Source organism: Ciconia boyciana, chromosome 1 (assembly GCF_034638445.1).
Source record: "Ciconia boyciana chromosome 1, ASM3463844v1, whole genome shotgun sequence".
NCBI classification, from domain to species: domain Eukaryota; kingdom Metazoa; phylum Chordata; class Aves; order Ciconiiformes; family Ciconiidae; genus Ciconia; species Ciconia boyciana.
The window spans coordinates 210,541,427-210,568,329 of NC_132934.1; the positions used below are offsets into that span (position 1 = coordinate 210,541,427).

The 26,903-nt window shown below is 39.6% G+C and overlaps 1 protein-coding gene across 16 annotated transcripts in view; it reads left to right on the plus strand.

Annotated features, from left to right (window-relative positions):
• Positions 1 to 26,903, plus strand: part of NOX4 (NADPH oxidase 4) — a 176,180-nt gene that overhangs the window by 56,789 nt on the left and 92,488 nt on the right. For all 16 annotated transcript variants that reach the window (XR_012040495.1, XR_012040496.1, XM_072850751.1 and 13 more), the window contains one exon: positions 15,452 to 15,533. Coding sequence is in view for 14 of the 16 variants with exons in the window: in XM_072850751.1 (XP_072706852.1) it covers positions 15,452 to 15,533 (82 nt within the window). In the remaining 2 variants the exon portion in view is untranslated. The remainder of the gene's footprint in view (positions 1 to 15,451; positions 15,534 to 26,903) is intronic.

Sequence of the window (26,903 nt, forward strand, 5' to 3'; positions counted from 1 at the left end):
GCTCCTTATTCTTGGTCTTTCCTACCTGTCTGTTTATTTCTAGAGGTGCCTTGTGTAAGCTTGGATTGGAAGGGAGAGGGGCCATCACTTGCTCAGAATTTGTTCTGTGCTCAGCAGTTAACTCTGTGGGAGTGAATTAAAACTCCCACAACATTGCAAATGTCATCACGATCAAATAACATGGTCAAATGACATTTTCACCCTATTTACACAGCAAGTATTGTATAGCTCATTGTTGGCATGATATTAGTATTGAAGTTGTAGTTAGGATATCCCATCTCCTTTATTGCATTATTTTTTGTCCTTCATTCCGTAGGTATATATACCCCAATTTTCTCCAGCTGCATGTCCTCACCCCAAACTTCAGAACTCCTTGAAACAGCAACTGTCTGTTCCAAAATCTCTTTCTATTCCAAGATGCATTACAATCAGTGCTGGCCTTGTTCATGTGAAGCAAATCCTACACCTCAAATTTTAGCATCAATTCCCTACAGCCCCTTGCAATCCAGCTTTGCATTCACGTGCAACACACACCTTCCTGTTGCTCCATCCAGTCCTTTGACTTTTGTTTATACATTGTTTCTCCAATGCATCAAGCACTAGCTGGAGAATTTGGGTTTCGCCATAACAAAATATAGCCAGTCTGTCATCCAAGAATTTTTGAGAGTCATCGTGCAGCCACAGCTATTCTCTGCCCCAGTCCTCCCCTGGAGATCTGTCCCATTAAATCATAAATATTATTAAAAAAAATCTGCCACCAACCAACTATATAGTTATCAACTGCAAAAATAGGATTCCTGTGAAAAAAAAATGGGTATGTGACAGTCGCAAAAGGTTTACTTCTTTCTTTAAAGAACCAGACCAAACCAAACCAAACCAAACCTCAGAACTTGCACTGAAAGTGCCATGTGGTGACAATGGGCCAACAGCAGGTTTCCACAGCTTGTCAAAATAGATATTTTGGTGTCTGCTATAAACAAAATAGAAAAGTTCAGTTTAAAATGTTTATGTCTACGCATTTTATACAAACTTAAACCACACACAAAACTACATGCTAATCACAGCTCTGTACTGGATGAACCTCGTGGTCCCATGCCTCAAAAAAGTGGATATCCCAGTGCAGAACACAGATGTGGGGGCAAGTTCCTAATGGGAATGGAGTCAGACTGCTAGTGCAATCCATTTTTTAATATAAAGGCATCCTTTTGTGAGTGTCAGTCCACTAAATTAATTTCTAATTAAAACCCAATTTTTTTCATTTTATCAGGCTTTGAAATTTCAACAGGTGTCAAGGCAGAAATGCCTTAAGTACTCTATAAAGTCTAAGACGCTGCAAAGTAAATTAATTGCCAGTGCATCCAAATTTTGAGTAAAATTTGAAATGGCGGTTGCTATGTGCTGAACGTGGCACTTCTTAATGAGACAAATGACTCAATTGTCTCAGTATTAACGAAAGCGCTGTGAGGAGAAACTGTAGGAGGGAATTCATAGGCTGGGAATCACTTTCCAAAATGTGAATGGGATTGCAGCCTTGCCCCTTGTGGTACTCGGAGTAGTGTGTTCCGTGACAGCAATAAACGGTGCTTTGGTATGAAGTGCAGCAGCTGATGGGCAGGGTGCAGCGTGTGTTTTGTTTCACTGACATTATAACCCACATTTCTGCAGCTCAGGCATGTTCTTGTTCTTCCTCTTTTTTCTTCTTTATTTAAAGTGCTTTTTGCTCAGAATGAGGATAAAGTGACAGAACTTGTTTCAAAAAGGTTATCATGATACTTCTTATTTATATAGTTTCTGACATTTGTAGCAGATTAGACCAAAGTACACTATAATGAAATAATATTCCATGAGAGGCAAGTTTTGTAGGGAGAGGTAATACCTTTTATTAGATCACCTGAAATAGCTGGAAAAAACAGGTTGGCTTTCAGGCATGCAGTGCCTTCAGCAGGTTTGACAAAGAGGCAGCAAAGTCAAAGCAAAGAGCAGGGAATGAAATAACATTCCCTGTTACTTTTTAAAGCAATTCCTTCCTTGAGAAATATGAGCGATAAAATTGCCTAGTAAATGAAGAGAAGATGCCCCCTCCCTCTTTTTTTAAAAAAGTTGATTTACCTTTTCCATGAGAAATATTATTTGTTTCTTAAAAAATTCATATGGTCAAAAATACTGTCTGAAAGCCAAAAATATCACTTGTAAGTGCTCTCCCCTTTGCCTCTTTGGATTTGTATGTCTCCAGCTTTCTTTATCTTCTCTTGGCTGGGCTCCCAGTTTCGGGTATATTTGCTGTAATATGCCATGGTCTCACTCTCTCCTGTAGAGAGAAAGCACTTGCATCATGGCAGATACAGTTCGGCTGGCAACTCCAACTGGGAAAAGAGATGAGCACGTGAGAACTCCACTGTGAATTGCATGAGGTGCTGCATTTTATTTATATATATGTGCTCACACATATCCCTAAACTTTCAGCATTTGAGTGTGTTTTTTACATTTTAATAATTTTTTTCTCTTAAAATCTCAATATCCTATCTAAGCAACATTTTGCTTGAAAATGTTTGACCATCTATAGAGAGTAAAATTTGGACAATGCTTTATGCAAAGCATCACTGTGTTTTTAGTAATTTGAAGGGACCCTGTTCTGTAAGTAGAAGCTGATAAACAGTGGACGACTGCTTAGCTTTGTGACTTACCTGGAACTAGAAAATTTTAAGTTATGCTATAGTAAATACCATGGTCATGAGTAAGAGAGAATGCTTCTCTGATGGAGAGAGAGCCTGGAAGGTCTGCAGATCCAAATAGGCACATTTTGTGTTTTTATGTGTATTGGACAAGGGGGGAGTCAGTGGAAGGTGGCATTTAATGAAGGCTGTTGACACATTTTTCAGTGTTGAAGGGGGATTTTGGGGATAGGAGTAGTTTCAGAGATTATTGGCTATTTTGAGTTTTGCTGAAATGGCTGCTGTGATGATTTTATTGTACTATCGACGATAACTAGCACACCTACAGCCTCCGAGAAGCTTCCTTGTGTTATGTGGAATGAAAATAAATCAGTGGGCAGTTTGTGCTCTTCATTGTGATAAGCAGTTTTAAGGACTATCTCTTCCCATAAATTTAACACATTCCCTTATTCATTAAGCACACTGTAAGTGCCATTTCCTCAAGGAAAATGCCACAGACACCCACGCACATTTTCAAAGATGAAGCTGTGATGCTTTGCTGTGCTTTGCCAAGTGGCTGGTGCCAGCCTGACAGCACAGGGCTTTCCCTCAAGGATTTCACTTACACTGTGTTATGTGAGTGTCTCTTGAGCTTAGCTGTGACTGGTTTGAAAAAGAAAAATTTATAACTAAAGGAAGATATTTTTATAATTTCTGTTATTTGATGTTTGCAATTTTTTAATGGGTTGAGGGGATTATGCTAATTGTGCCCCATTACTAACAAGCATGGCAAATGACATTTTCTCAGTGCAGTTTCCAAATAAAGCAGCATTTCATTAATCCAAAAAATTGTTTAGAAATAACATTTCTTTAAAAGTCTTCCATACTTCTCAACACATATGTACGAGCATGTGCCATTTCTGCATGAAGAGGTTTTTATCATTTCTGTACCATTTTATATTGCTGAATTTGTGATGGTACATTGATGCATTGCTATATGCCAGGTCGTAACTGGTATCTAAAAGAATCAAAACATAGATATCTAATGACAGCTTATAGTTATAAGAATTGGCAAAATCACTTTTTCAGAAAAATACATGCCAAACCATTTCCTTACAATGATGTGAGAAACTGTGTGATCTAAATCATGTTAAACCACTGGTTCTTTGTTCTAGAAAATAGTTATCAATGTAGTATTACATAGTAACATTTTCAAGCTTTTCTCTCCCATTCAAGGCTGGGAATACTTTTTCTGCTGACTTGGGTAGTAACAGACTTTTTGTCATGTAAAAACATGTCTGTTGAGTATTTCATTACATTCATAACATCATGATAGTTGAAAGATGGAGACGACAATCTGGTAGAAAATCCCGCAGCATATTTTAAGGAGCTAGCACAAGAGCTAGTGCTAAGTCAGCAAATGTATGTATTTTTAATAAATTATTAATTAAGAGTAAACGAAAACTACCCAGACTAGGTTATATATAGTAGTTTATATTCAGGGAGTGGGCTGGCTTAAGTTCTCAAGAATGACTTGTCTAATTCAGATGTAAGAAATAACAGAATTGCTCACAGTAGGGTGAAATTAAACCAAACTTTTGATACATTTCCTGATACACTTGTGTGCATTACGTTTTATCATCTATCCAAAAAAAAAGAGAAAAACAATATCTAATGGCTCATTTCATTTGCCAGTCATTCAAATGATTTCCTGCTAAGGTTTTGATATTGCCCTTTGAGAGATGTTATAAGAAATGGAGCCTCAGATGTGATTAGATCTTTGGAAAAAAATGTGCATTTCTTCCCAGTAGATCATTCCCAGTTGACTAGAAAAATTTATATAGAAAATAGGATCCAGCTGAGCTCTGATCACTTTATCTTGTGTTATGCTTCAGTGCAACTGGTGCTAGGAATGCTTTTAGAGAAGAACTTGTATGTATTCTCTGAAAGACACAAGCAGCTGAAAACACAGGAGAAATTATTTTAATATATAAATGAAGTCCCTTAATACCCTATTTCTTCTTTTGTTTCTTATTTGGAGCCTTGTTACTGTTATTTCTAGCATTTCAGTTTAGCTAAGTGGTTGGCTGGACAGGCGTTTTCCCCACAGGGTGTATATCAGCGCTGTTTTGTCCAGGCACTGTCTCTAAGTATTCAGCGTATTTCAGATTTCGGTCTGGCCCTCAGCACAGACCCTGAGAACAACTTAGCACCTTCAATGTAGGTATTCATACAACTTAGCTGTGAGGAAGTAAAAGTTATGCTTAATGATCTTACTAACATCAGTTAAGCCTCAGTGATTGGCAGCACCGTTCACAGCTGCAGTTGGAGGGAAGAAGGGGGCAATCTCACTGCTACCTTATATTAAAAGGCAGGGAATGAGGGTGCATTAACATGGAAACTCCCCTTCTCTTTTGCAAACTCTTTTTTCTTTAGCATTTTCCCTTCTCTTCTCATCCCTGCCCCAACTAAGAGAAGCCAGCACCTAACCTGCCCAGCATGTACGAAGCCTATGGCAGGGCAGTGTCTTGACTGCATGTTTATGCGCTGTGGGGACAGTTGCCTCCTAACCTGCTGTGTCCCTCTCCTCAAACAGATGTGGGTTTGCAGTTTTATCCAAAGGTGGCAATCAATGGAAACAGCACAAAATATTGATATTATTTTTTTTTCCCATAAGCAGACCTGCTGATTATATCAGTTAGTGAAATTTAGGGTGACTTTTAAGAAGGGAGTTGGCACAAAGAACTGGGATGTACTTAACAGTGATGTGTCTATAGGGGCATCCTTTGCTAAGCCAAAATCTGCTAGTGCTTCCCTCCTGTTCTGTTGTAATGGAGTAGGAGTGCTTTGTATAAGACTGGCCTGTTGTGTGTTTCGGGTATGCAAAGCATTTTGTGCATCACCCACCACAACAACAGTGGCTGAAGATAAAATATAATCTTACCAGCCTTAAATCTCCCCTTATGTTGCACAGGGAAGGGTTCATTAGATCTTGAATCCAAGTCTCATGGCATATCATTGTTCCCTCCAAAATCTTTTGTCCTATCTACTTTTACCTGGGAGGGAGTAAAGCAGATGGAGCCAGCCTCTTCTCAGTGGTGCCCAGTGACAGAACAAGAGGCAATGGGCACAAATTGAAATACAGGAAATTCTTTTTAAATGTAAGAAAAAACTTTTCCACCGTGAGGGTCGTCAGGCACAGGAGCAGGTTGCTCAGAGAGCTTGTGAAGTCTCCATTTTTTCAGATATTAAAAACCCAGCTGAACATGGCCATGAGCAACCTGCTCTCACTGACCCTGCTCAGAGAGGGGGATTGAACTAGGGGATTTCCAGAGATCCCTTCTACCCTCAACTATTCTGTGATGCTGCAAAGTTATTATACAGCAATTTATTTGCATATTCGAGTGTAATAATGAAGCTGTGTCTGTATTAGTAAGAGGGTGAAATGATCCCATGCTTACAGTCTAAACTGAGACCAAATATGAATAGACAAAAGCCCAAGAATGAATTCCCAGTGACTCATGGTGATTTTGTTAAGATACAAAATTTTAGCCTTGGATGGGATTAATTCCATTATTTTGTGATTGCCATTTAAATATGTTTAATGAAAAGTTCTTGTAGCTTGTTCAAATGTATAAGATGTATTACACTTGCAAACCTATTTATAGACCTGGCTAAAAATACCAGTGCATGTACGCATGTGGGTACGTACTGATGTTTGATATATTTGGTGACAAACTAATACACATGGCTGGAGGTGATGTGACCATGACAGCCCAAGAATAACGCTTGAGAGTCATGATAATTATTTCCATGAAGACATCAGCTCAGTGCTCAGCAGCAATAAAGAGAAAAATTATTAGGAGAAGAGTAAAGAATAAAGCAGAGGAGATCACTGTGCAGCTGGGTATTTCTGTGGTGCTCCCAGGACGTGAATCCTGTGTGCAGGTCTGGTCCTCATCTCTCAGACAGGATAGTGGACAGGGTTTAGGAAGGAATGACAAAGATGATCAAAAGCGTGGAAAGGCTTCCAAACACAGGACAGCAGAGTATGCAGGGACTCTTTAGCCTGGAAGAGAGATAATTTAGGGAAATATAGCAGTGGTCTACAAAATCATGCATAACACTGGAAGAATGAGTGGGTAGGGCCTGACTATTCATGGTTTCTGCCAATATCGGAACTTGTGGCCATCGAATACAGTCAGCAAGACACTATTTCAGTGCAAACATAAGATGATGGATCCTCATGTAGTAGGTGAGAGACACATGGAACTCCTTGTGAGAGGATATGGGATAGATGAGGAGGCTTACATGGGGGACTGAGCAAGTACTTTAGAGAAGTCAATGCATTTCTTAATAGCCAAACCACCTTAGGCTCAGGAGATCTGCTGAGATAGAAACGGTTGGAGGCTGGGAAAGTGACAGCAGGAAGGTCTTGCCCTGTGCTGATTCTTCCATAGGTGTCTGCATGTGAAGCAAGATATTAGGGTAGGGGGGCCCTTGGTGTGAATCACTTCACCCTGATGAATTGTGCCTTTGCTTCGCTTTTTAGAGGCATACCCTCTGGAGCTTTGCAGTGCAGGATAGTATTGCAGTAATTGCACAGCTGGTTAGTAGCTCCATTTCAGTGTTAAAATCCCATGTAGCTTTTGAAAGGTCGGGCTTTCTCTGGTTTCTGTATCAGATTACAAGTTACAAAGAGAGAACCAGTTGAATCCCCCCTTGCATAATTTGAGTCTTTTTTTTGTGAATGTAAGCACTTTTTAGATCAAGTGTCACAACTTTACCTTAAAGCCAAAAAGGGATATACCGAGGCCTCATCATTTCTTCTGGCATGTTGTGAAAGAGGAAAGTGCACCACTAGTGAAGAAAATGGTAGTTGAGCCTCCCTGGGTAGTTGGCTCATGGGGAGTTCAAACAGCAAAGTACAGCCCTTCATGGCCAAAGGGAGCAATTGTAGAACTCAGTGCTAAAAAAATCTGCATAAATAACATTTGCTTCAGAGCATGTATTTATAAAGATATTTTTTAAAGTTAAAGTTACTGTTTTGTGTTGTTTCTAAACCCTGTTTTACTGTTGCACTTAGTAAGTGTTGAGTTGTGGAATGAATTCTACTGTCATGACAGAAATAGTCTTCAAGTTCGGTAAGTACCTCTGAGAAAAAAAAGTTTCTTGATTAAGACATTGAACTCCAGTGGTCTAGCTAATCCCCAGCTCTGCCAGGCAGTTGCTGTATAGCCTGCAGAAGGATTTCTAACTCAGTAGTGATCATCAAGACTGCTTAACTTTGGTGTTGTGTCCACTTCTCTTCACTGGCTGTCTGGGGAACCCGAGTCTGGCAGCATAGCTAATAGGCAGTCTGGGTCACTCACTGCTGTTTTGTCGAGTTAGGCATACAAAATACAGTCTAAATATGGTCCTCAGCATCTCTCTTCCCTCTTTTGAAACAAAGCAAGTGATGCTTTTTCCTTCCCATCATTCATCTTCCAACCTTTTAAGGTTCCTTGGAGAAGAACTGCCTTTTACTCTGTTTCTTCATTGGCTGATACATGGGTATGCACACATAAATCATGCAATATGTGTGATTATTGTGTAAATGAGGGAGGTCTAATCAGAAGTAAATCTGTCCAAGCTAATTTTGACATAGTAGGTGGGACATTTTAAAGACATAAGAAAGCACCTGGAGTTCCAGCAGGGAAAGGATATGCTGATGCCAGAATCAGGGAGGGAGAATGATTTCCAGCTGGTAGGCACACAGCTAGAGAAACAGAAGGAGCTGACTACTTTTTAGGAAGCAAATGCAGATTAGGAGAGAAAGGAAGGTGTGCAGAGACTTTCTTCAAAGAAAGGAGGACTATTCTGCAGGTCCAGAGTGGCTGGAAGGTTCACTGCTGACCTGTGTAATGATTAGTTGATTTCCTTATTTTTCCCCCTCTGCTTAAATAAATGAAAATCCTGCAAAAGAAAATGTTGAACAGAAGGATGATCACTGTTTATTCACCTAGCTTAGAAAATGAAGAGACCAGTTGCCTTTCTGTAAAAGCTTCTCTATTTCCCTTAAATAAATATAAACAGCAAGATTTTAAAATAATTTTCAACTTCCTGTGTTTTTGCTAGCTTTTAATTTTTTTTAGGATCTCTATAAATGGTGGGCTCTAATTAGTCCTTCAGATGACTGATGAGGAGAGAAGGAAATGGCGGCGAAAAAACAGGAGAATTAAACTCCGTGAGGCTTAATGGACTGAGAATCATGGAAGTTCAAGCTGGTCAAAAAGCCTGTCTCTTTGTATCAGCAAAATATGCATCTTTCAGGGTAATTCCAAGGCTTATGATGTAATCATTTGGGAGCCTTTAGCTCACCAACATTACCTCATCATCGTTTTCTTTCCTCCCCTTTTAATCTGATGGAGGATATTTGTAGCACTGACTCTTCAAGAGGAGAGAAGTGACACTTTCTTATCTTCAGAAACTTTGGCCATTAATAAGCCACAGGTCAAACTAAAATATTAGACATTTCAGTTTTATGCCATCTTGTTGCTCATCATAGTTTTATAGCCCTTAACTGGCAAAGACTTATTCCTAAATGCCTTTTCTTTTTACAAGGCACTGAGGAACTACTTATGACAGCATTTCCAAATTTACAGAGCTTGAAAATAAGTCAGATTAGTGGGTCTCAAATCCTTTTAAATGCTGTTTGCAGTTTTAAGAAAGCTGACTTTTTTTTTTTTTTTTAAATTATTGCAAGGTGCTATTCATGACATGGAAGGTTCTCCAGACCACTCTGCATTTTGCATAAAACTAGGCAGATTTTTTTTAGTTTGAAATTGCAGGGCTTGCAAGTGTCCACGTGGTGAAAGATGGAACTGAGATTTGCGTCCCAATGAATGCAGAAGTGCTACAGGTAATTACAGAAACATGACTGCAAAATATCCAAATGCATGAGAGTGGCACTGTGGATAGACCTTTTGTTAGACAGTTAGGCTTCTGGACCGCAATGTTCTGTACTTTATAACTGATGAGGCTATTCTGTTCTCCCATTCTCTGGTTGCTTTCTAATCACATTTCTGTTTATTATTATTGTTGTGGTTTAACCTGGCAGGCAGCTAAACACCACACAGCCGTTCACTCACTCCCCGCCTCCCGCAGTGGGATGGGGGAGAGAATCGCGAAAAAAAAATAAAAAGAAAGATTCGTGGTTGAGATAAAGACAGTTTAATAGGACAGAAAAGGAAGGGAAAATAATAATAATAGTAATAATAATGATAAAAGAATATACAAAATAAGTGATGCACAATGCAATTGCTTGCTACCTGCCGACCAATGCCCAGCCGGTTCCTGAGCAGCAGCCCCCTGGCCAACTCCCCCCAGTTTCTATACTGAGCGTGATGCCATATGGTATGGAATAGCCCTTTGGCCAGTTGGGGTCAGCTGTCCTGGCTGTGCCCCCTCCCAGCTTCTTGTGCACCTGGCAGAGCATGGGAAGCTGAAAAGGCCTTGACCAGTGTAAGCACTGCTTAGCAACAACTAAAACGTCAGTGTGTTATCAACATTATTCTCATCCTAAATCCAAAACACAGAACTATACCAGCTACTAGGAAGAAAATGAACTCTATCCCAGCCGAAACCAGGACACTATGAACTTTGATTTAAAAAATAATGCATAAAGCTGATATAAAAAATCCTTATCCCATAAAAAAGCAATTACCATCAGTTTTACAGTGTTCTTAATCAAGTTGATTGCATGCAATTCAACCTGTTTTGTGTTAGAAGTCCGGAGTGGTCTGAAGCTGCTAGTAAAAGGTGATTGGGATAAACAAAACAGTAACATCTCAGACTTCAGTTATATACTGCTACGGCCTTATAAGTACAGACCCATCAGTCTCTGAAAGAGCAGGAATTTGATTTTTCAAGACCCTTGGAATTCAGTGGAGTGACTTTGCTGTTATTTTCTGTAAAGTATTTTGTAACAAGAAGGAGCAAGGAAAGAAGAACCACGAGACCTGACTTTTAAAGTCATACCTGACACAACTGCAGTGTGTGACTTTTGGTATCATCTTCGAAGTGCTAAAGCAGTAAGAGCTTCAGGGATGTGACAGCTTCGAAAAACAAGGCCAGTGCTCCCTGTGCCATAGCGTCTCTGTCTACAGAATGAGAATAATAACGTGGTTTAATTCACAGTGACCTTTATACAAATTATTTTTCTTTGCTTTGAGAGCCCCAGATATTAATATAGTATCATAATATAGTATCATAAAATTTCCCTTCGTCTCTCTTTCTACCTCTCTAATCCTGGAAAAAAGGAAACTTGACTGTGTAACCAGTTTGAATGGGCTTCAGGCTGTACGCCCATTCTTGTTCACATTTTTCCAGCATTGCCATTTACTCACCATACTGAGCACAATCCCATTCTGCTTCAGAACAACAATGACATGCATCATGACATTTCAAATGGAAAATTTGTGTCCTTGTCAATTGGTAACTGGTTTGTCACAACAGGTATTATAAAGATGTTAGTGGGCATTTATACTGAGATTCCAGTAGCTGACTTGTGAATATGTTGAGCTGGGATGGGGGAGGAGGAACAAAGGGTGGAAAAGAGGGGAGAAGAATTAGATGAGAGACAGGGAAGAGAGGTGTAGGTAAGAGGACAGATTAAATCTCTAAAGCTTTCAATGGCAAACTTTATCTTCTCCTTTATAGTCTACAACCTTCCTGATTTAGGAGGACAGGGCATAAGATTGTGTTATTATATCCAGCCCCTAGTCATCACAGGCAACTATGCTACACATTTAGCTAAACATATATGATCCCAGTGCGACTTCCTCAGTTTAACTGAGGACTTCTCACTGATCAAGGATTTGGAAGGAACTGTATGTTTAAAATGAAAACCAGGAGGAAATGGAGATGCTCAGCAAGTTGAAAAGATAAGTTGGAACATAAGACATGACTGTGCAACCATTCTTGATGTCTATGAGAACTTCGTCCTGTAGGTAGACTTATGGGAGAGTCAGTGAGATGATGTCTGCAGTGTCACACTCAGCAGAATGACAAAACAATCAATGGCATAATTGATCTCAGAACAATGTAAAAAATCATTAGGACACTAGCTAGCACAGACTTAAACTAATGCAAATTGCATGGATAGAATGCGGGACAGAGAAGATAATTACAGATTTTCAGAAGTAAGCCTTTTAAAACTTGCTTAAGTAAATGTTATTCATGTTTTGTTAACAAATCAGACCAACACCTAGACAAAAGCATCTCATTTTAGGGACTAAAGTGTAGGAAGTGATGGAAAAGACTCAATTTTGGGAGATGTCTCTCTAAAATGATCCAAGTAATGATAAGATTGTCTGTGACTTCATTTGGTTCTATTGACCAACTAGGGATAGCAAATCAAAATAATGTAAAAATGCTCTAATTATTAGTTTCATCAGTTCTCAAGTTTTTCATTTGTTGTAGCATGGATTAGAAGAAAATCTTATTTTTTTGAAAAAATTCCCCCGCTTAGAAAGTATCATTTTGATTTTTTCTTGCAAATTTAAAAGCCTTCTCTTGTCAGGCGTTAAGCTTCTGATATTCACTTTTGTAAGAGCACGAAAAGTACCTGTGTTCTGTCAGTAGCTGCCAAAGCTCTCATCACCTCCCTCATCACCTTGCTGGATAGTCCTTAAAGGCAATAGTGTCATTGGCACCAGTGTGACTTTTGTACTGTGCACACGCATGTGTAATATGAGAATATCATAGACCTGAAGGGTGAAGCATGTACATAATGGTCCTATGGGACAAATTAATCCTAAAGGCTTCTGTTTAGTGTGCCATTTGTCTTAAGAAGATTTACAGGACGTGGAGGCTACATGTGCTGGAGGAAGTTGTAGGATATATTTGAGATGAGGTGGAACACTATAAGCGTTGCCATGGAAAAATGAGTAAAGTCATATGGTGAAAAGAAAATACATCTGTCTGGGAAATTTGCCATAGCGTGCGGAAAAAAATAAAAGTTGACTTTAACTAAAACAAGATCCAGTAGGGAAGCTGTTTAGGCCAATTTCAGATGCCATAACTTGGCTGCTTTCACTCCAGTACTGGCCAGCCCTGTCACATTACTATTCAAAATATTTTCAAGATCACGGCTTGTTGAATTGAGTCCTGGAGTGCAGCCAGGTGGCCTGGATCAATGGGAAAGGGCAGCAGCACAAGAAAAAGTCACAGAGTAGGGGATAGAGATGGAATGTGGCGCTCTGCCTGGGTGCTATCCATCTCGGGCAGAACAATGGAGCAGGACATATCTGTGCCCTCTCCAAGATGTGTTTTGTCTCTCCCAGAGAGTCACAGGCCCTTTGCAAGGTCTGCCAAACCAGCCTCACTCACTTACATATAGTGTGGTGGTGTGCAATATTGAACTGAGGAAGAGCATGTCTCCCTGTGCTTTCTATTGCTGTTGCACCTGGTTATAGGCCCTAAAAAATAAATAAATCAGACCACCCCAAAGACAAATCCTTAATCATAGTGACTCGCACCATGTTCTGGAGGTCAAAACCCTGAAGTCATGGAAGGAAGTGCTATCGTTCAGTGTTTGCCATTGAAAACTTCCTCTCTTTCCTCCACCAGGCACACACAAAGGCTGTTGTTCATACAAAGCCTTTTTATAAAGGGTTCCTAGAAATGCACCAGTAGCTTGAGTTGCGTTGGGAGATTCCTGAGGTAGGGGTGGAAGTTAATGTGCTCACTCTGGTACATATACAGTTGTATATTTTGCACAAGTGAAAGCTTCCTGAAGCCTTTCAGTTCTTGTCCAGTGGCTTTTGAAGATCATATCGTATCATCTTTAAGGATGACAGGGCATGCCTGTGTATAGCATATTGCCATGTACCAGAGGACTGAGAAAAAAGCAAATCTCAGCATCTTCCTAAAAATTCAAGAAGAGGTCAAGAAGTAGCGGTAATGGCAAGCTTTTTGTCAAGACAATGAGCAGGCTGTTCCCTGAAAGATGCTCACTGAATTTCACTTCCATCTTTACAGCATTGAATTTATTGATGTTGGCCACATCCAGTCTCTGTCCTCATTAGGTACAGAGAAAGCTAAGCTACATTTTGAAGATGTGGTAAGAATTTTGAAGGTACAAGTGCTTATTTCTTTCAAAATTGAATCTGAAGAGGTGTTGAAATAAAGGAATAAAGATACTAAGTATCAGCACTTGTTTCTTCACTGGCAGATCCTGGTATCTTCTCCGAGATGTTTGCAATACATCTTAGCCAGCTGATGAAAGACTAGATCAGACCATCTGAGAAAATTGACCTTTAAAACTGAGCCCTTAATGAGAGAATTTTTCTTTTGAATTTATTATGCTTTCTTCAAAGTATTAAACTTTATGAAGTATGGCTTTGGGTTTTTTTTCCATCTTAGAGACTACATGGCAGAATTGTATCAGAATTAATGGAGTTTAGTTATAAAGACATAACTGTGCCTAAAACTGAATGTTAAGAAAGCCATCATAAACTAACCTGTAAGAAGTAAGAAAGCTGCTATGGTTCCTTTTTGGAGCTGGGAGATTCAGATTTTTTCTCCACTGATTTTCTGTTCCTTGATTTCCTTATCTGGAAACCCGGTGTGAGAGGATATTTTGAGATACATGGGGACATAAGGGAGGAAGGACTGTCGTTATCCTCAGGTTCAGTTCCTGGAATGGAAAACTTATATGGAAAAGATCGCTAGTTTAGAGAAACCTATAGTACAGCTACTACACACAACACAGGCTACAAACTGTGGTTTAGCAAATGAAGGATAAAACCTGTAGCTGCAGACTTCAAGCCACAGTTATAAGGTATTGCAGGAAGAACAGGAAATGAGAAGTGGGAAGGGTATCACCAGTGTCCTAGGTTTCTGTACTGCTGGAGGACTGGTTAAATAGAAGTTGCAGGTGATGGGAGGAAAGAAGGAAACACAACATGTCCCATGCTATGAACAGCTACAGGGGGTGCTAAGGGGATTTGACGTGGGTGGGAAATTCCCTTCTATCTCTGAATCTGGGTATCAAGTGAATTTTGAGTAGGTTCCAATCTTTCAGGAACTAAGAAGTTGATACTGATAGAAGCTCCTAGAGATCCTGCTTACGTATTGCATCTAACCACCTCTAGAGACCAGCATCAGAGAAAGGCAGCTACACAAACCACAGCCACCCCTTCACTTGGTGGTCGGTGAAGCTAACTTACAAAAACCTTACCTACTGCAGATGATCCTATAATGCAGTTTTTAAAATATATAGTAGTGAACAAAAAGCAATCCAGTCTTCCAACCATCCTTGAAAATACCAATGAATCAGTTACCCAAGGACTCGTACTGCAATTTAATTTAGATTAATTAATTAATCTATGTTTGTTTAGACTACTGTGATCCTTAAGTGACTGGTGAATTCTTAGTTGCTCCTCCTTTCTGTTTAGACTAAGCTCTTCAAGGCAGGGACTATTTATGGCTGTCTGTGTATGATACCCAGAAGACCTGTATGCAGACCTCAGAAACTTTTAAGCACTACTAGAATTAAATATTGGATGAAAAAATGACATTTTAAAATATTATTAAAAAGGTTTACAGGAAACAGTGATTTCTACTCTTAGCAGCAGTTTTGTATGAATATACAGATTTTATTCCCTATACACTTAGCTTTGTCCTCTGGTAAATATTGCTGGAGAAGAGAATTCACTGATATTACTGCTTGCTTACTTGTGGCCTGAATTTATAATGCAGAGTCACAGTCTGGGTTTGTTTTTTTTTCTTTTCTTCTTTTTTCTTTGTCCTGACAGAAAGATTTCGGGATTTACTGCTTCTACATTCAAATCAAGATACAGAGATTCTGCCCATCTTTCAGCAGAGGCGATATCCCAAGTAAGTAAGATTGTCTTCTTGGGAGAAATAAAATCTTTATCTATTTGCAGCGAGGGAGAGTGAAGCATTTATAGTACTGTACATGCTTTTGGTGTGAAGTCCTAAGGCAGAGCTGTCAGGGAGCCATACTTAGACTGAGCTTTGCAGTCTTTCAGCAGTGTCAGGGAGAAGCAGACGTGCTTTGCAAGCGTGCCCGCAAGCAGCGGGGAGGTGGTGGCGGAGTGCAGACGTTAAGTCGCCTGGATCAGTGTCTGGTGGAGCTTTGTTTCACTTGACACTGTGTTGACATAGGCAGATGTTTTGTCAGGCTAATCCCTACTCTTCTCTTGTGGGATTCCATCATTTATGGTGACAGATTCCCTTGGATTTTAACAAGCTCCCCTCTGGAAGCCTGCAAGCAGTAAAAAACATTTTTTTTCTGCCCTTTTTAGGGATATATGTACAGGCAAACCAAAAGAGTAGTGTTGTGTGTTTAGGAAGTCTCACATGTATTGAGTATCCTGGACAAAACCTCTTCTTCTCCCAAGTGACATACCTGAATGAAACAATAAGTGCTCCTTGTTATTATATTGGTTAAGAGAAACAGTCATTTTCAGCTAAGTCTTGAAAAGAGGCAGTGAAGGGGAAAGAAGAAGAAGATTAAATAGTCCTCGCATTAACCATGACCAGAGTAAGCAACGAAAGAAGGCTAGTGCAAGATGGACAGAGGGAGGAGAAGGAAGAAAGAATGTCTGGAGCCAATCCAGCAATGATGGTGGAAATAAGCAAAGTTATTTATTGTAATTATTATTGTTAGCAGGTTCCTGAAATGCAAAAGAAGCCAGTGGAGCTAAGTGTTAAATACAGCTCTTAAAATCCGATAATATGCATTTTTTTAAGAGCAGGCAACAAATAGAGGTGCTGAGTGCTGAAAACCAGTCACCTCATCGCTGTGAATACTTGAAAATAAAAGCACTCAGGGGTGAAATCCTGATTCTGACAATGGTGAAATTTTGCATTGACTTCGAGGGAGACAGAATTTCATCCCCCTGAATTTATTGTTTGCCTTATCCATTGTCCTGTTTTACTGGAATACTATGGAGGTACAATATATGAAACTGTGAGAGGCACCTTATGTGGATGGACTGGTCTACTTGTTTCACTAGGACTTCCATTAATTATTACTTTTCTCCTTACCCTTTGGAGCACTGGAACAGTTATTTTTCTATGGCAATAGAATGCTTTGCTTGGCTGAGATGTTTTCACTTATGGTATGGACACTGTCAGATTGGTCTGAGAAACTAGTTTATTGTCCTTCCTCAAAGAACAGACTTATTTCCATATAAGTCATTCCTAAGGCATCTGACTTTCTGTTTCCTTACATTCAATTTATTGCTAGCATTGTTGGCAAGTATAGCCTACTAGCAATTACACAGTCAGATTCATGGGTGAATGAGTGCCAGTTGTCTTCTGTTCACTGGATGATTCAGCTCTTTGAAGATCATACAACAAATAGCTTGTAGTATGGAGCTCTATTGCTATTTGAAGTTACACTGACCTTGCATCACAAAATGATACATGTTTTCAGCCACATCACATGGCAAGATTGACTCATTCCTCTATAATATACAAAATCAGCCAAACTTTGGCACCTAACTGAAAGAGAAGTTTGTGTATGTTCTTAAAAGGAATAGATTTCTGTTTATAGCATCATTAATTGGTGCAAATTTGCTTGCTTGTTACAGAAATTTATCATTTATTATAGTTCATTTAGAAACTGGTTGTAGACTATTGACATGTCCTAATTTCCCTCAGGGTTGTCTTTGAAATGAAATACTTGTGTTCAGCAAGATAGAAAACCTGTTCATCTTCATAATATATTTTGTTTTATTCCCATGTCAGTTTTTTCCTTTCCCTATGCTCGTTTTCATTGAAAGGTCAGTTAACAGAAATGAAGATAACGAACAGACAGATCTCATAAATCAGTGTCCCTTCATTGACTTCAGTTGAGCAATGGCTGGTTCTACTACATAAGGATCTGAGCAGTAAGGTCATTTTAATGAGACATTGTCATGGGGCAGAAGCTGGAGCTTGTAATGCTTAAGGAAATCCTAAGAATATGGAGGGTGTCGTGGTTTAGCCCCAGCCGGGAACTAAGCACCACGCAGCCGCTCGCTCACTCCCCCCTGGTGGGATGGGGGAGAGAATCAGAAGAGCAAAAGTAAGAAAACTCGAGGGTTGAGATAAAAACAGTTTAATAGGTAAAGCAAAAGCTGCGCACGCAAGCAAAGCAAAGCAAGGAATTCCTTCACTACTTCCCATGGGCAGGCAGGTGTTCGGCCATCTCCAGGAAAGCAGGGCTCCAGCACGCGTAATGGTTACTTGGGAAGACAAACGCCATCACTCCAAACATCCCCCCCCTTCCTTCTTCTTCTCCACCTTTATATACTAAGCATGATGTCATATGGTATGGAATAGCCCTTTGGTCAGTTTGGATCAACTATCCTGGCTGTGTCCCCTCCCAGCTTCTTGTGCACCTGGCAGAGCACGGGAAGCTGAAAAGTCCTTGACTAGTGCAGCAACAACTAAAACATCTCTGTATTATCAGCACTGTTTTCAGCACAAATCCAAAACATAGCCCCATACCAGCCACTATAAAGAAAATTAACTCTATCTCAGCTGAAACCAGGACAGAGGGTTAAAAATAGAAAAGAAATTTTAATGACTTAGCTGAATAGCTTGACTAAGCAGGACTTAGTAGGTAGAAAGGACAAAAGTTTGCACTTAGTCCAAAGGAAGGAGATTGGATAGGAAGATGTTCAGCATCTCCTAGGATATTTGGAGTCATGGTAATAAATATTAAAGGCTAGATTGTCAAACTAAAATCCATCAATTTGCGAAAGAAATAGAAACCTTGATGTTCTGGCCTGAATTATGTTCTTGTACATTTATTATATTAAGACCTGAACTCTTTCCCAGGGAACAGCAGGATAATTTTGGGTATGTGTTTGTTCTCAGAGAAGATGTCTGTGCACTGGAATGGCTGGAAGAAGTTTTCTAGACTATGCATGGACATTGTTCTGGACTTGCTGGGGCAAATGTGTCAAAGAAACATGCTTTGCACTCCTGGTTGATGAGAGGAGAAATGCAGGATCTTTTTATGGTCCTTGTGTTTGCCTGAGCTTATTCTGCTGGTCTTGGCTTAGCCAAGGAGCAAGTACCAACTCCAGCACGTGGAGGAGATTATAGAGAGGCCTGAATTTAGAAAGATTAAGGCTTGTAAAGCCACACGGCACATCACCTTGACTTCCTTGACTTATTACTGTGTGTCCACAAGTAACATGGCATCATGAGCACCAGTTCTCATCATGGCCTGTGGGCTGAGATGCAGTACTATGCCAGCACATCGGTACAGCATCCAACCAGTCAGGCCAACCTGCAGTATGCATCCTCTCACTTTTCTTTACAAGGTTTCAGAGCAGAAGGAGCTCAGCTTTATCTTATGCTTCACTCACATGACAATGTAACTATGTCTTGGAAAGATTATGGAATATGGAATTAAGTTCTCCTATAAATGCCTACAGTAGAGTTTCTTAATGAAACATATTGCACTGCACACAGTTACAGGTTATTGAACTAGCAAGACCAGTCTAATCCAAGCAAAGTCTTTTTGATACCTCAAGTGACTGTCAGAGGATGAAATGCATGGTTCAGAAATCAGACTTCACTAGACCCACCTCATCCACCTCAGCAGGAAACCCACCCATCCACAGAGAGAAATGTTTTGAGGAGAAGATCTGTCTCCTAGCTGACAAGAAGCCATCACCAATGTGAGGGTTTGCATTCCTGAAACTAAGAATAAACCTGCAGCTGTGGGCAGGCGAACAGGCTGGGGAGCATAGCAGCCTCCGAGTGTATCCACCCGGGAAGAGCCTCCACATGCAAACCACATCACAGACATACTTGCAGCTTGTTCCTTCTCTCCCTCACTCCATAGGTGTGCTGAAGTCACCAAGGTGAGTTACACCAACACCATCAGGCCTGTCAACAAACTAAACTTGTTGCAATGAGTCTTATCCCGATTTGTTACTTTGACAATGAGCATTAGGTCTCCTAAATCTCTTAAAAACCTTTTCAGAGTTTCACTCTTAGCACATTTCTGCAGAAGTTTTCCTTGCGTTGGTTTCAAGCTCATGCTCTCCTTGGTTGCCCTCTTCGCCCATGAGATTCCTACTGTTTTATCACATGGATTCAGTCATAAAATGCAAGAACTACCGAAGTGCTGACTCAGGCTGCAGAGGATTGCTCCTGAAGAAGACACTATTATGGTCATTACTAGGGCTGTAGGGGTCAGCATGTGACAGGGTTGTTGGTGCTAGCAGTGGGGGCCCAGATCGCTCTGTCCCACCAGGGTCTTTTGGTCTTTTCCTGCTGACTCCACTCCGCTCCTGACTGCCCACACTGTGTGTGCAAGGGAGGGATGCGCAATTGCCTTGCAACACTAGAGAGAAGTGTCTCTTGTAGCTGGGCCTGATAATGTCAAAAGAAAAAAGAAACCAAAAGAACGGAATGATAAGGGAAGTGATAAAAGAAGTGTGAGAGTGAGGAATGAGGTTGGTGGGTGAAAAAGGCAGGAGAGCGGCTGACACTGCACAAAACAGTGCTTGAGAGGGATGTGCCAGAAATGCTACTGGCGTTACAGCTTTTTAGCAAATTTCTCTGTATACAAGTGACTTGAGAAATCAGCTGTACTTTATATTTTTAAGATATTGCTGAAATCCTCAAATACATATGTGGGTTCTTTAGAGGGATTATTTGCTTCTTTTTTTCTCCCCTTCAGAAATATTTGCAGTCTTCATTCTTATCTTCTGTGGGTTTGGTGGAAAAGTTCTTGGATGATTCACAGGTTTTAAGAACAGAAGGAGCTGTTAATGTTCCAGCTAATTTGAGTCCCTTCTTAACATAAGCCATAGAGCATTACCCGATAATCCCTGCAGAAAGCTTCTGGTTCAACCGGAGCATGAATTTAGAAAGACATCCAGTCTTTAAATTGAGATGTTAAAAACTGGAAAATTCACAAGCCTTTAGATCAGCTTGTCTCAATTGTTAGTTACTTCACGTATGTGTAACATTAATTTCTTTAACTTCAGTTTCCAGTCTCTTATCTCACTATACCATTTTCTGCTAAACAAAAAATCCTGTACCATCAGAAATGATACCTCCATACAAGAGGTTGGAGGTAATTTTAAAACTTATCCTTCTCTTGAACAAATTAAATAAAAAAAACTTTCTTGCAGGATAAGACTTACTTAAAAGGTCTCTGATACTTTGTTTTGTCTTTTTAAAACCTTTCAAAAGTTGGATTTTTTGGGGTTCTTTTTGAAACATGGGCAGGAATTAAGAAAGTATTTTCATAACTGTTTCCATAATGTGCACATAAGGAAATAACAGCACTTCTTTGTAGTCAAATAGGGACACAATGTAAATTGAGCACTATCTTATTATTTAAATGGAGTGACAAAGTGTTGAACTTTGGATAAAAAAGTGAACTTAGAATCTAGCAGGTGTAATGAAATTGCAGAGTATTCCAAATACGTTTACCTTCCATCTGTCATAAACTTACAAACCTTTATTTGGCATATATTCTTAGTAAATTAAGGTAGACTTCTTGTGTATGAACAAAAATATTGATCATTTTCATGTCACAAAACCCCAGAAAATACAGGATCCTGATTTTTTTATATATATATCCTCAAATATGTATTTTTAAAGGTCATCTTTGAAAAGCTGCTGAAAGTTTCAGCTCAAACAAAGCAAAATGGTGTTATTCAATTGTCATCATGGAGGAGTCTGGACAAATAGGCGGCAGAAAGTTAGTGCCCTAAACCATTGTGCCATCTCATTCGCGATTGCTACTCATTTTAATTATAATGGAACTGTAATGGATCCATGCCAACTTACTACAATTTGAGAACCAAGCCAAGAAACTGATAATATTCCATAAATAATATCCCAGGAATAAAACTTGTCTCTTATTTGTAACTGTCTTGAGAATGTTTTTCCTTTTAGAGAAAAATAATTTGTGTCTAACTGGAGAAAGTAGTGAGTTGTGGCTTCTGGAAGTGACGATATTCAGATAATGCATCCACTGAGATTCCCCCTGAATCACAGATATAAGCATGCACAAGAGGAGGTAGCAGGATTGTGGCCTAGAAACCCAATTCAGTTTGCATTAGAAACAAAGGCAACATCTTCCTTGATGTTCAACAAGGGGAAAAATCACAACCTATGCATTTGTCACTCAGTCTTCATTGTAAGGCAAAGAGATTTTTAGTTTTAAAAAGAGGGGGTGAACTTTCACAGAGTGATTTTCTATAAAAGGCTTTCTGTGAAGTGCTTTACAAAAGATTTTCTCTTGTTACAGAGGAGAAACTGAGGCATGGGACTCTGATGTGAGTTACCAGTGTCACCCAGGAACAACTCTCCCAGGGACGAGGCCAGAAATAGAAATCAGGTCTTCCACAGTCCTTTCAGTTGTGTGCAATTGGCTCTCTCATCTAAAATAACATCTATCCTGTTTTCCACTGCAAAAAACACATGGCCTGCCCATATTGCTGAAATCAGATGGGAGAGTGCCAAGTGAAGGAGCCTTTCAGAAGTGCCCACACAAGCACTTTAAGTGCTTTGTGTAGCATTGTACATTAAGCATGAAAATTACTGTTTTTGAAGTGCTTCAAGATTTATTTCAAAATGCAGGCTAAAAGCTAAGTATCTTACCAGCAGCACTGAGCCATCAGAAAACCTGAGTCTCAGAAAACCTGAGTCTCAGAGAATTCTGATTTCTTGTTAAAAAAATGAGATACCTGCTTAAGGAATCTGTAATGACATTTAAAAGAAACTCAAGCTGTTTATAGAGAAGAATGTTTATAGGTTTTTTTAGTGGTTTGGGATTTTGTCTCTTATTGTCATCCTTTTTTTTTTTTTTAATATAATGTGACTTGCAGTGGTATCAGGTTATCCTGTAGAGTTTGCAGACCAGTGCAGGGTTGAGCTCCATGGCAGTAAAACCTCCGCTAGAAGAAAAGGGCATTTTTCTGTCGTTTGGGATTTTTACCAAATGATAAGAACAACAGTGGCAATGGGGTAAAGGCTAGTAACTGTTTATAAAAAACCAATCATGTTATTGGGGTAATCATGTCACTAAAAATGTAAGTATTGGATCTAGATTTTGTTGAAACCATAATGGAAACGGGAAGAAAGAGGACAGTAATTCATACTGTGCACTACGTGTTTGGGCTCAGATCCTACAAAGACTCGTGTGGACACATCCACATAATATCAAACCAGGCCAAGTCAATATCTTGAAATATTTAGGACTGCACATTAAACTCAAATGTGGGTCATAGATTCCTCAAGACAGAGGCTATATTTGTTTAGAGTATCAGTACAATGCCTCAGTAGCTTCTAGTGCAAAATAAAGACACTTTTGTTCTGATTCCCAAGGCCTCGAGTTCAAGTACCGACAACACAGAGTGAACCAGTCCCCTTAAAGTCGAGGGGAATTTTCCTGCTAACTTTGACAGGGCTCAGATCTGAAATCTAAGAAACTTTGAAGAAACAAGTACAAATCTTTCAGATGTAGAGAGATGTGGGGAAAAACCTGTATCCTCTGAGAGATTTGTGCAGCAACTTACATGCAAAATTGAAGCTCCATGTGCATATATATTCTCTTTTAAGTACCAAGCAATCTAGAATGCAAGTTTAACTTAGCTCTGTTTATCATAGCATAGTTGTGGCTCATTAGCAGTCATGAATGGTTTTATGCAAAACGTTGCAATACTCCCAATTGAGAAGGGGAAAGGAAATAAAAGATGCCTAAACTTTTCAAAATATTTGGGAGATGAAATCATTGCTTTGTTCAAAGTGAATGGTATAAGACAAAACATTACAGCTGGTTTTCATTCTGCTATTTGGGAGCATGAGCATGGTTCTTGATAAAGCCTGTTGATGTAATTGATATATACCTGCCTACTACTGAGCAGCAGTGTGAGACTCTGGGGAATTATCTGCCACCAGATGTCTTGAAGGATGCTTTTTTAAACAGCTCAAACAGAAGTTATAGTTGTTTGATGCAGAAATTATTAGTGAAGTTCTTTGATTCATTATGCAAGAGAGAGTTACAATGATCCCTTCTGGCCTTATATCCAGTTTTAACATAGTTTTGAAAATAATGGCTTATATTAGTTTAAAAAATAGTCTCACAATTACCATAGTTACAAAAATCCAAGCACCAGGCTCTTGAAAAAGAAAAACAAGTGCTAAAGAGTTGTGGTTGTTGACAGTAGTGACTTCCTCCTTGACTCTATGGATAAAAGGGAACAGCATCATGCATTTGCTTCTGTACGCTTACCTGCACATTAGCAATTTAATTTTTGGCCCTGTGCTTTCAGTGTGGGACCCCAGAGGCACTTTTCTTTCATATAAACTGTTAAAAGAGACAGCATCTTTTGTTGGTGTTTTGTTAGTGAGTCTTGGTGAAAAAGGGAGAAAAGAAAGATTCCAGCTATAATAAAGGGGAAAATGGACAATATTATGCCCCTAAACCTGTGAAAGAAACCGGGAGAGAAAAAGGAGTTGCCTACCATGTCTTCTGTTATATTTCATGTAAGACATAAGCAAAACCTGTATTTCTTGGTCTCTAAGGAGGGCAGAAATCTAACACCACTCATTGCTATTCTGGCCCTTCCCCAAACAAGGTTTGAAGAAGCAGGAAAACTATTAGATAAACGTCTGAGCTGTACCACAAGTCCCTCTTCATGCCGTTTAATACCTCAGAAAACAGTATACACTGCTGCTTCCCCTCGGGTAGCAAAGCAAGTGTATGCTCTGTGTAAGAGCAGAGGGGAGCACAAACCTTCAAGCCAAAGGAGACAGTTACGATGTTCTAGTTTTGCATAAAATGGGCAAGGGTGGCTTGTTCTCATCAGGTTGTTCTCATGAGCCTAGATTCACTTTTAGCAACCTTTTAGTGGGTGGCACTGGGAGTGGTTCAATTCTGAGTGCCACGCTCTTCAGTATATGTGAGAGAGACACTTCACATTTCTTTTTCATGCAACAAGTTGGGCTTTAAGCTCTTGGTGATAATCAGGGGCAGCAAGAGGCCCATGTTGATCTAACAGCTGTCCTGTGTCTCTTCTGAGAAATGGATAGGAGATCTGGGCTGTGGGATGCCAACTGGGCCACCTTGAATTAAGCATCCCCAAGTAAACATGTACGTCAACCACATTTCATGGAGGAAGATGTCCCAACATCTAGGCTAGAACGTAGCTCAGAAGTAACTATCAAGTCTTAAAAACTGGAAGTAATAGAAAATCCATCTCATCCTATAGTATGTTATTCCAGCTGTTAATTATTGTCAGTCATGGGGACAGGAGTTGGCTGCTGGGAGATTGTACCCAGTGGCCCAAGCCTAGCCCCAAGGAAAGTTCTTCTATGACCACATCAAGTAGTTTGTAAGAATCAAAAGGCTTTTGAACAGCCAGACAGCTAGCAGCTGGAAAACATTGTTAGCAGCTGCAGAACAGCAATGGCCCATGATATTAGCTGCCAAATCCTTTCTGAGTGTTGCCTAATCAGCTAGCTGAGGCTGTTCATGAGCAGAATTGGAGACTAAAGTAGGTAAGTCCTAACACAAAAGCTGTTTGAATAGAAGATATGTACTGAGTTGTTGGATGGCAAAGATAAGTTGGGTGATATTCAGAGTTCCTGGTTGTTGTTTTTTAATAGAAGAATTTTGTGGGTTACAGATTTGTCAGAAAATTACCAGTCTAAGCATCTGCACCTAAAGTGAGGCATTACATGTGTCGAGTGAGGTGACTAGCAATGCTTTTCCTTGGTGTCATGAATGTAGTGACATTTTTTTCTCCCCCAAAGCAATGACAGAAGCTGTGTTATAAGCACCAGCCAGAAAGAAAAGATACTAAAATAATTTGCTTTAGAGCCTAATAGCTTTCATGTAACACTTCGCTTTATGACCTAATTATCCATTGCTGTCAAGGTATCTTTGTGATACGAGGTTTAAATTAAGTTTGTGTATGGTTGAAACTCATTTAGAACCTAACTCTGCAAGGAATTTTCCTCGTTCCTCTGTGAGCTTGTATACAGCAAAATTGCTGCATACTCCAAAAAAACACATGGGAGCAGGGTCAGTCCTCCTACCCTAAATCCACTTGACCAGTATGGAAATAGTAACCACCTACAACCTATACAGTTGTCAGTGTAAATGTTCTCTGTATCCTCTCTGGTTTCAAAAAGTACTCAAAAGTGTTTAATGAAAGCCAAGTGCCTGAGCACTTCTGAGGACTGGGGTCTTGCTTTCCTCTGCATGGTGCATTGTGATATTACCTAAGGATATTACAGCTTTGTATTTTCCTTCACTGTATACCATGTCTTTATGGCATAAAATAGTTTTTTAGATACATTATTGTTGGTGATCTCTAATATTTGAATATTTAATTAAGGTATAATTAATTAAGGTATAATTAATTCCTTTTAGACAAATCACCATAAAAGATTGAATTTCTTTATTATTTTGATTTCCCTCTGCTAAACCAGTTCTGAAAGTCTTAAAATAGATTAAATTGTCCTTTTCTGCATGGATAGCTGAAACTTCCTGAACAATATTTGAAATGCAGGCATTTATTTCCAGTGTTTTCTCCAAAATAAAGGTATTTGCATCACCTCAAAAGTATCAAAAGACTTTGAAAGCTATTTGTAGCGGGGGGGGGGTGTACCATACTTTTTAAGTTAAGAGGGAAAATAGAGCAATGGAAGTGGTTGGTGACCATTTCTCCATCACATGGTACTAATACCAGAGCAAGGCCAAAGAAATGGTGGCAGAACTGGGCCATTTATTTTCTTGTGCTTGATCCCCAGATGTATTTTCAACTTGGATAAGGCAAATCATGTAGATGTAATGTTACCTTGTGAAGGTGTCATAAACCTGATGTGCTGCGCTTTTGTGCACTGTGACGATGAAAGTCTGTGATCTAAAGAATATACCAAGAGTATCTCCTGCCACTGCAGTTTTCAAGGGAAGCAGTTCTAGGATTTCAGCTAATCACTCCATCAGTAAGAGTTTGAAGTGTGTTGGAGAGATCCCACTCACTTGGCTCAAATCTAGGCAACTGGCACTTTGTTCAAGCTGGTGTAAGATAGAATCTGGCAGAATTGTGAATTGAAATCAGGCTTTCCATAAATTTTTAGTATAAGCTGCAAGAAAGACTAGAAAGTACCAAAATCCATTAGTTACAGTGGTACACTAGGCAATTCAGTTGCTGTGCCAGCATTTCTGTGTGGGAAGGGCAGAGGCTGCTGTCCTGAAGGATCACA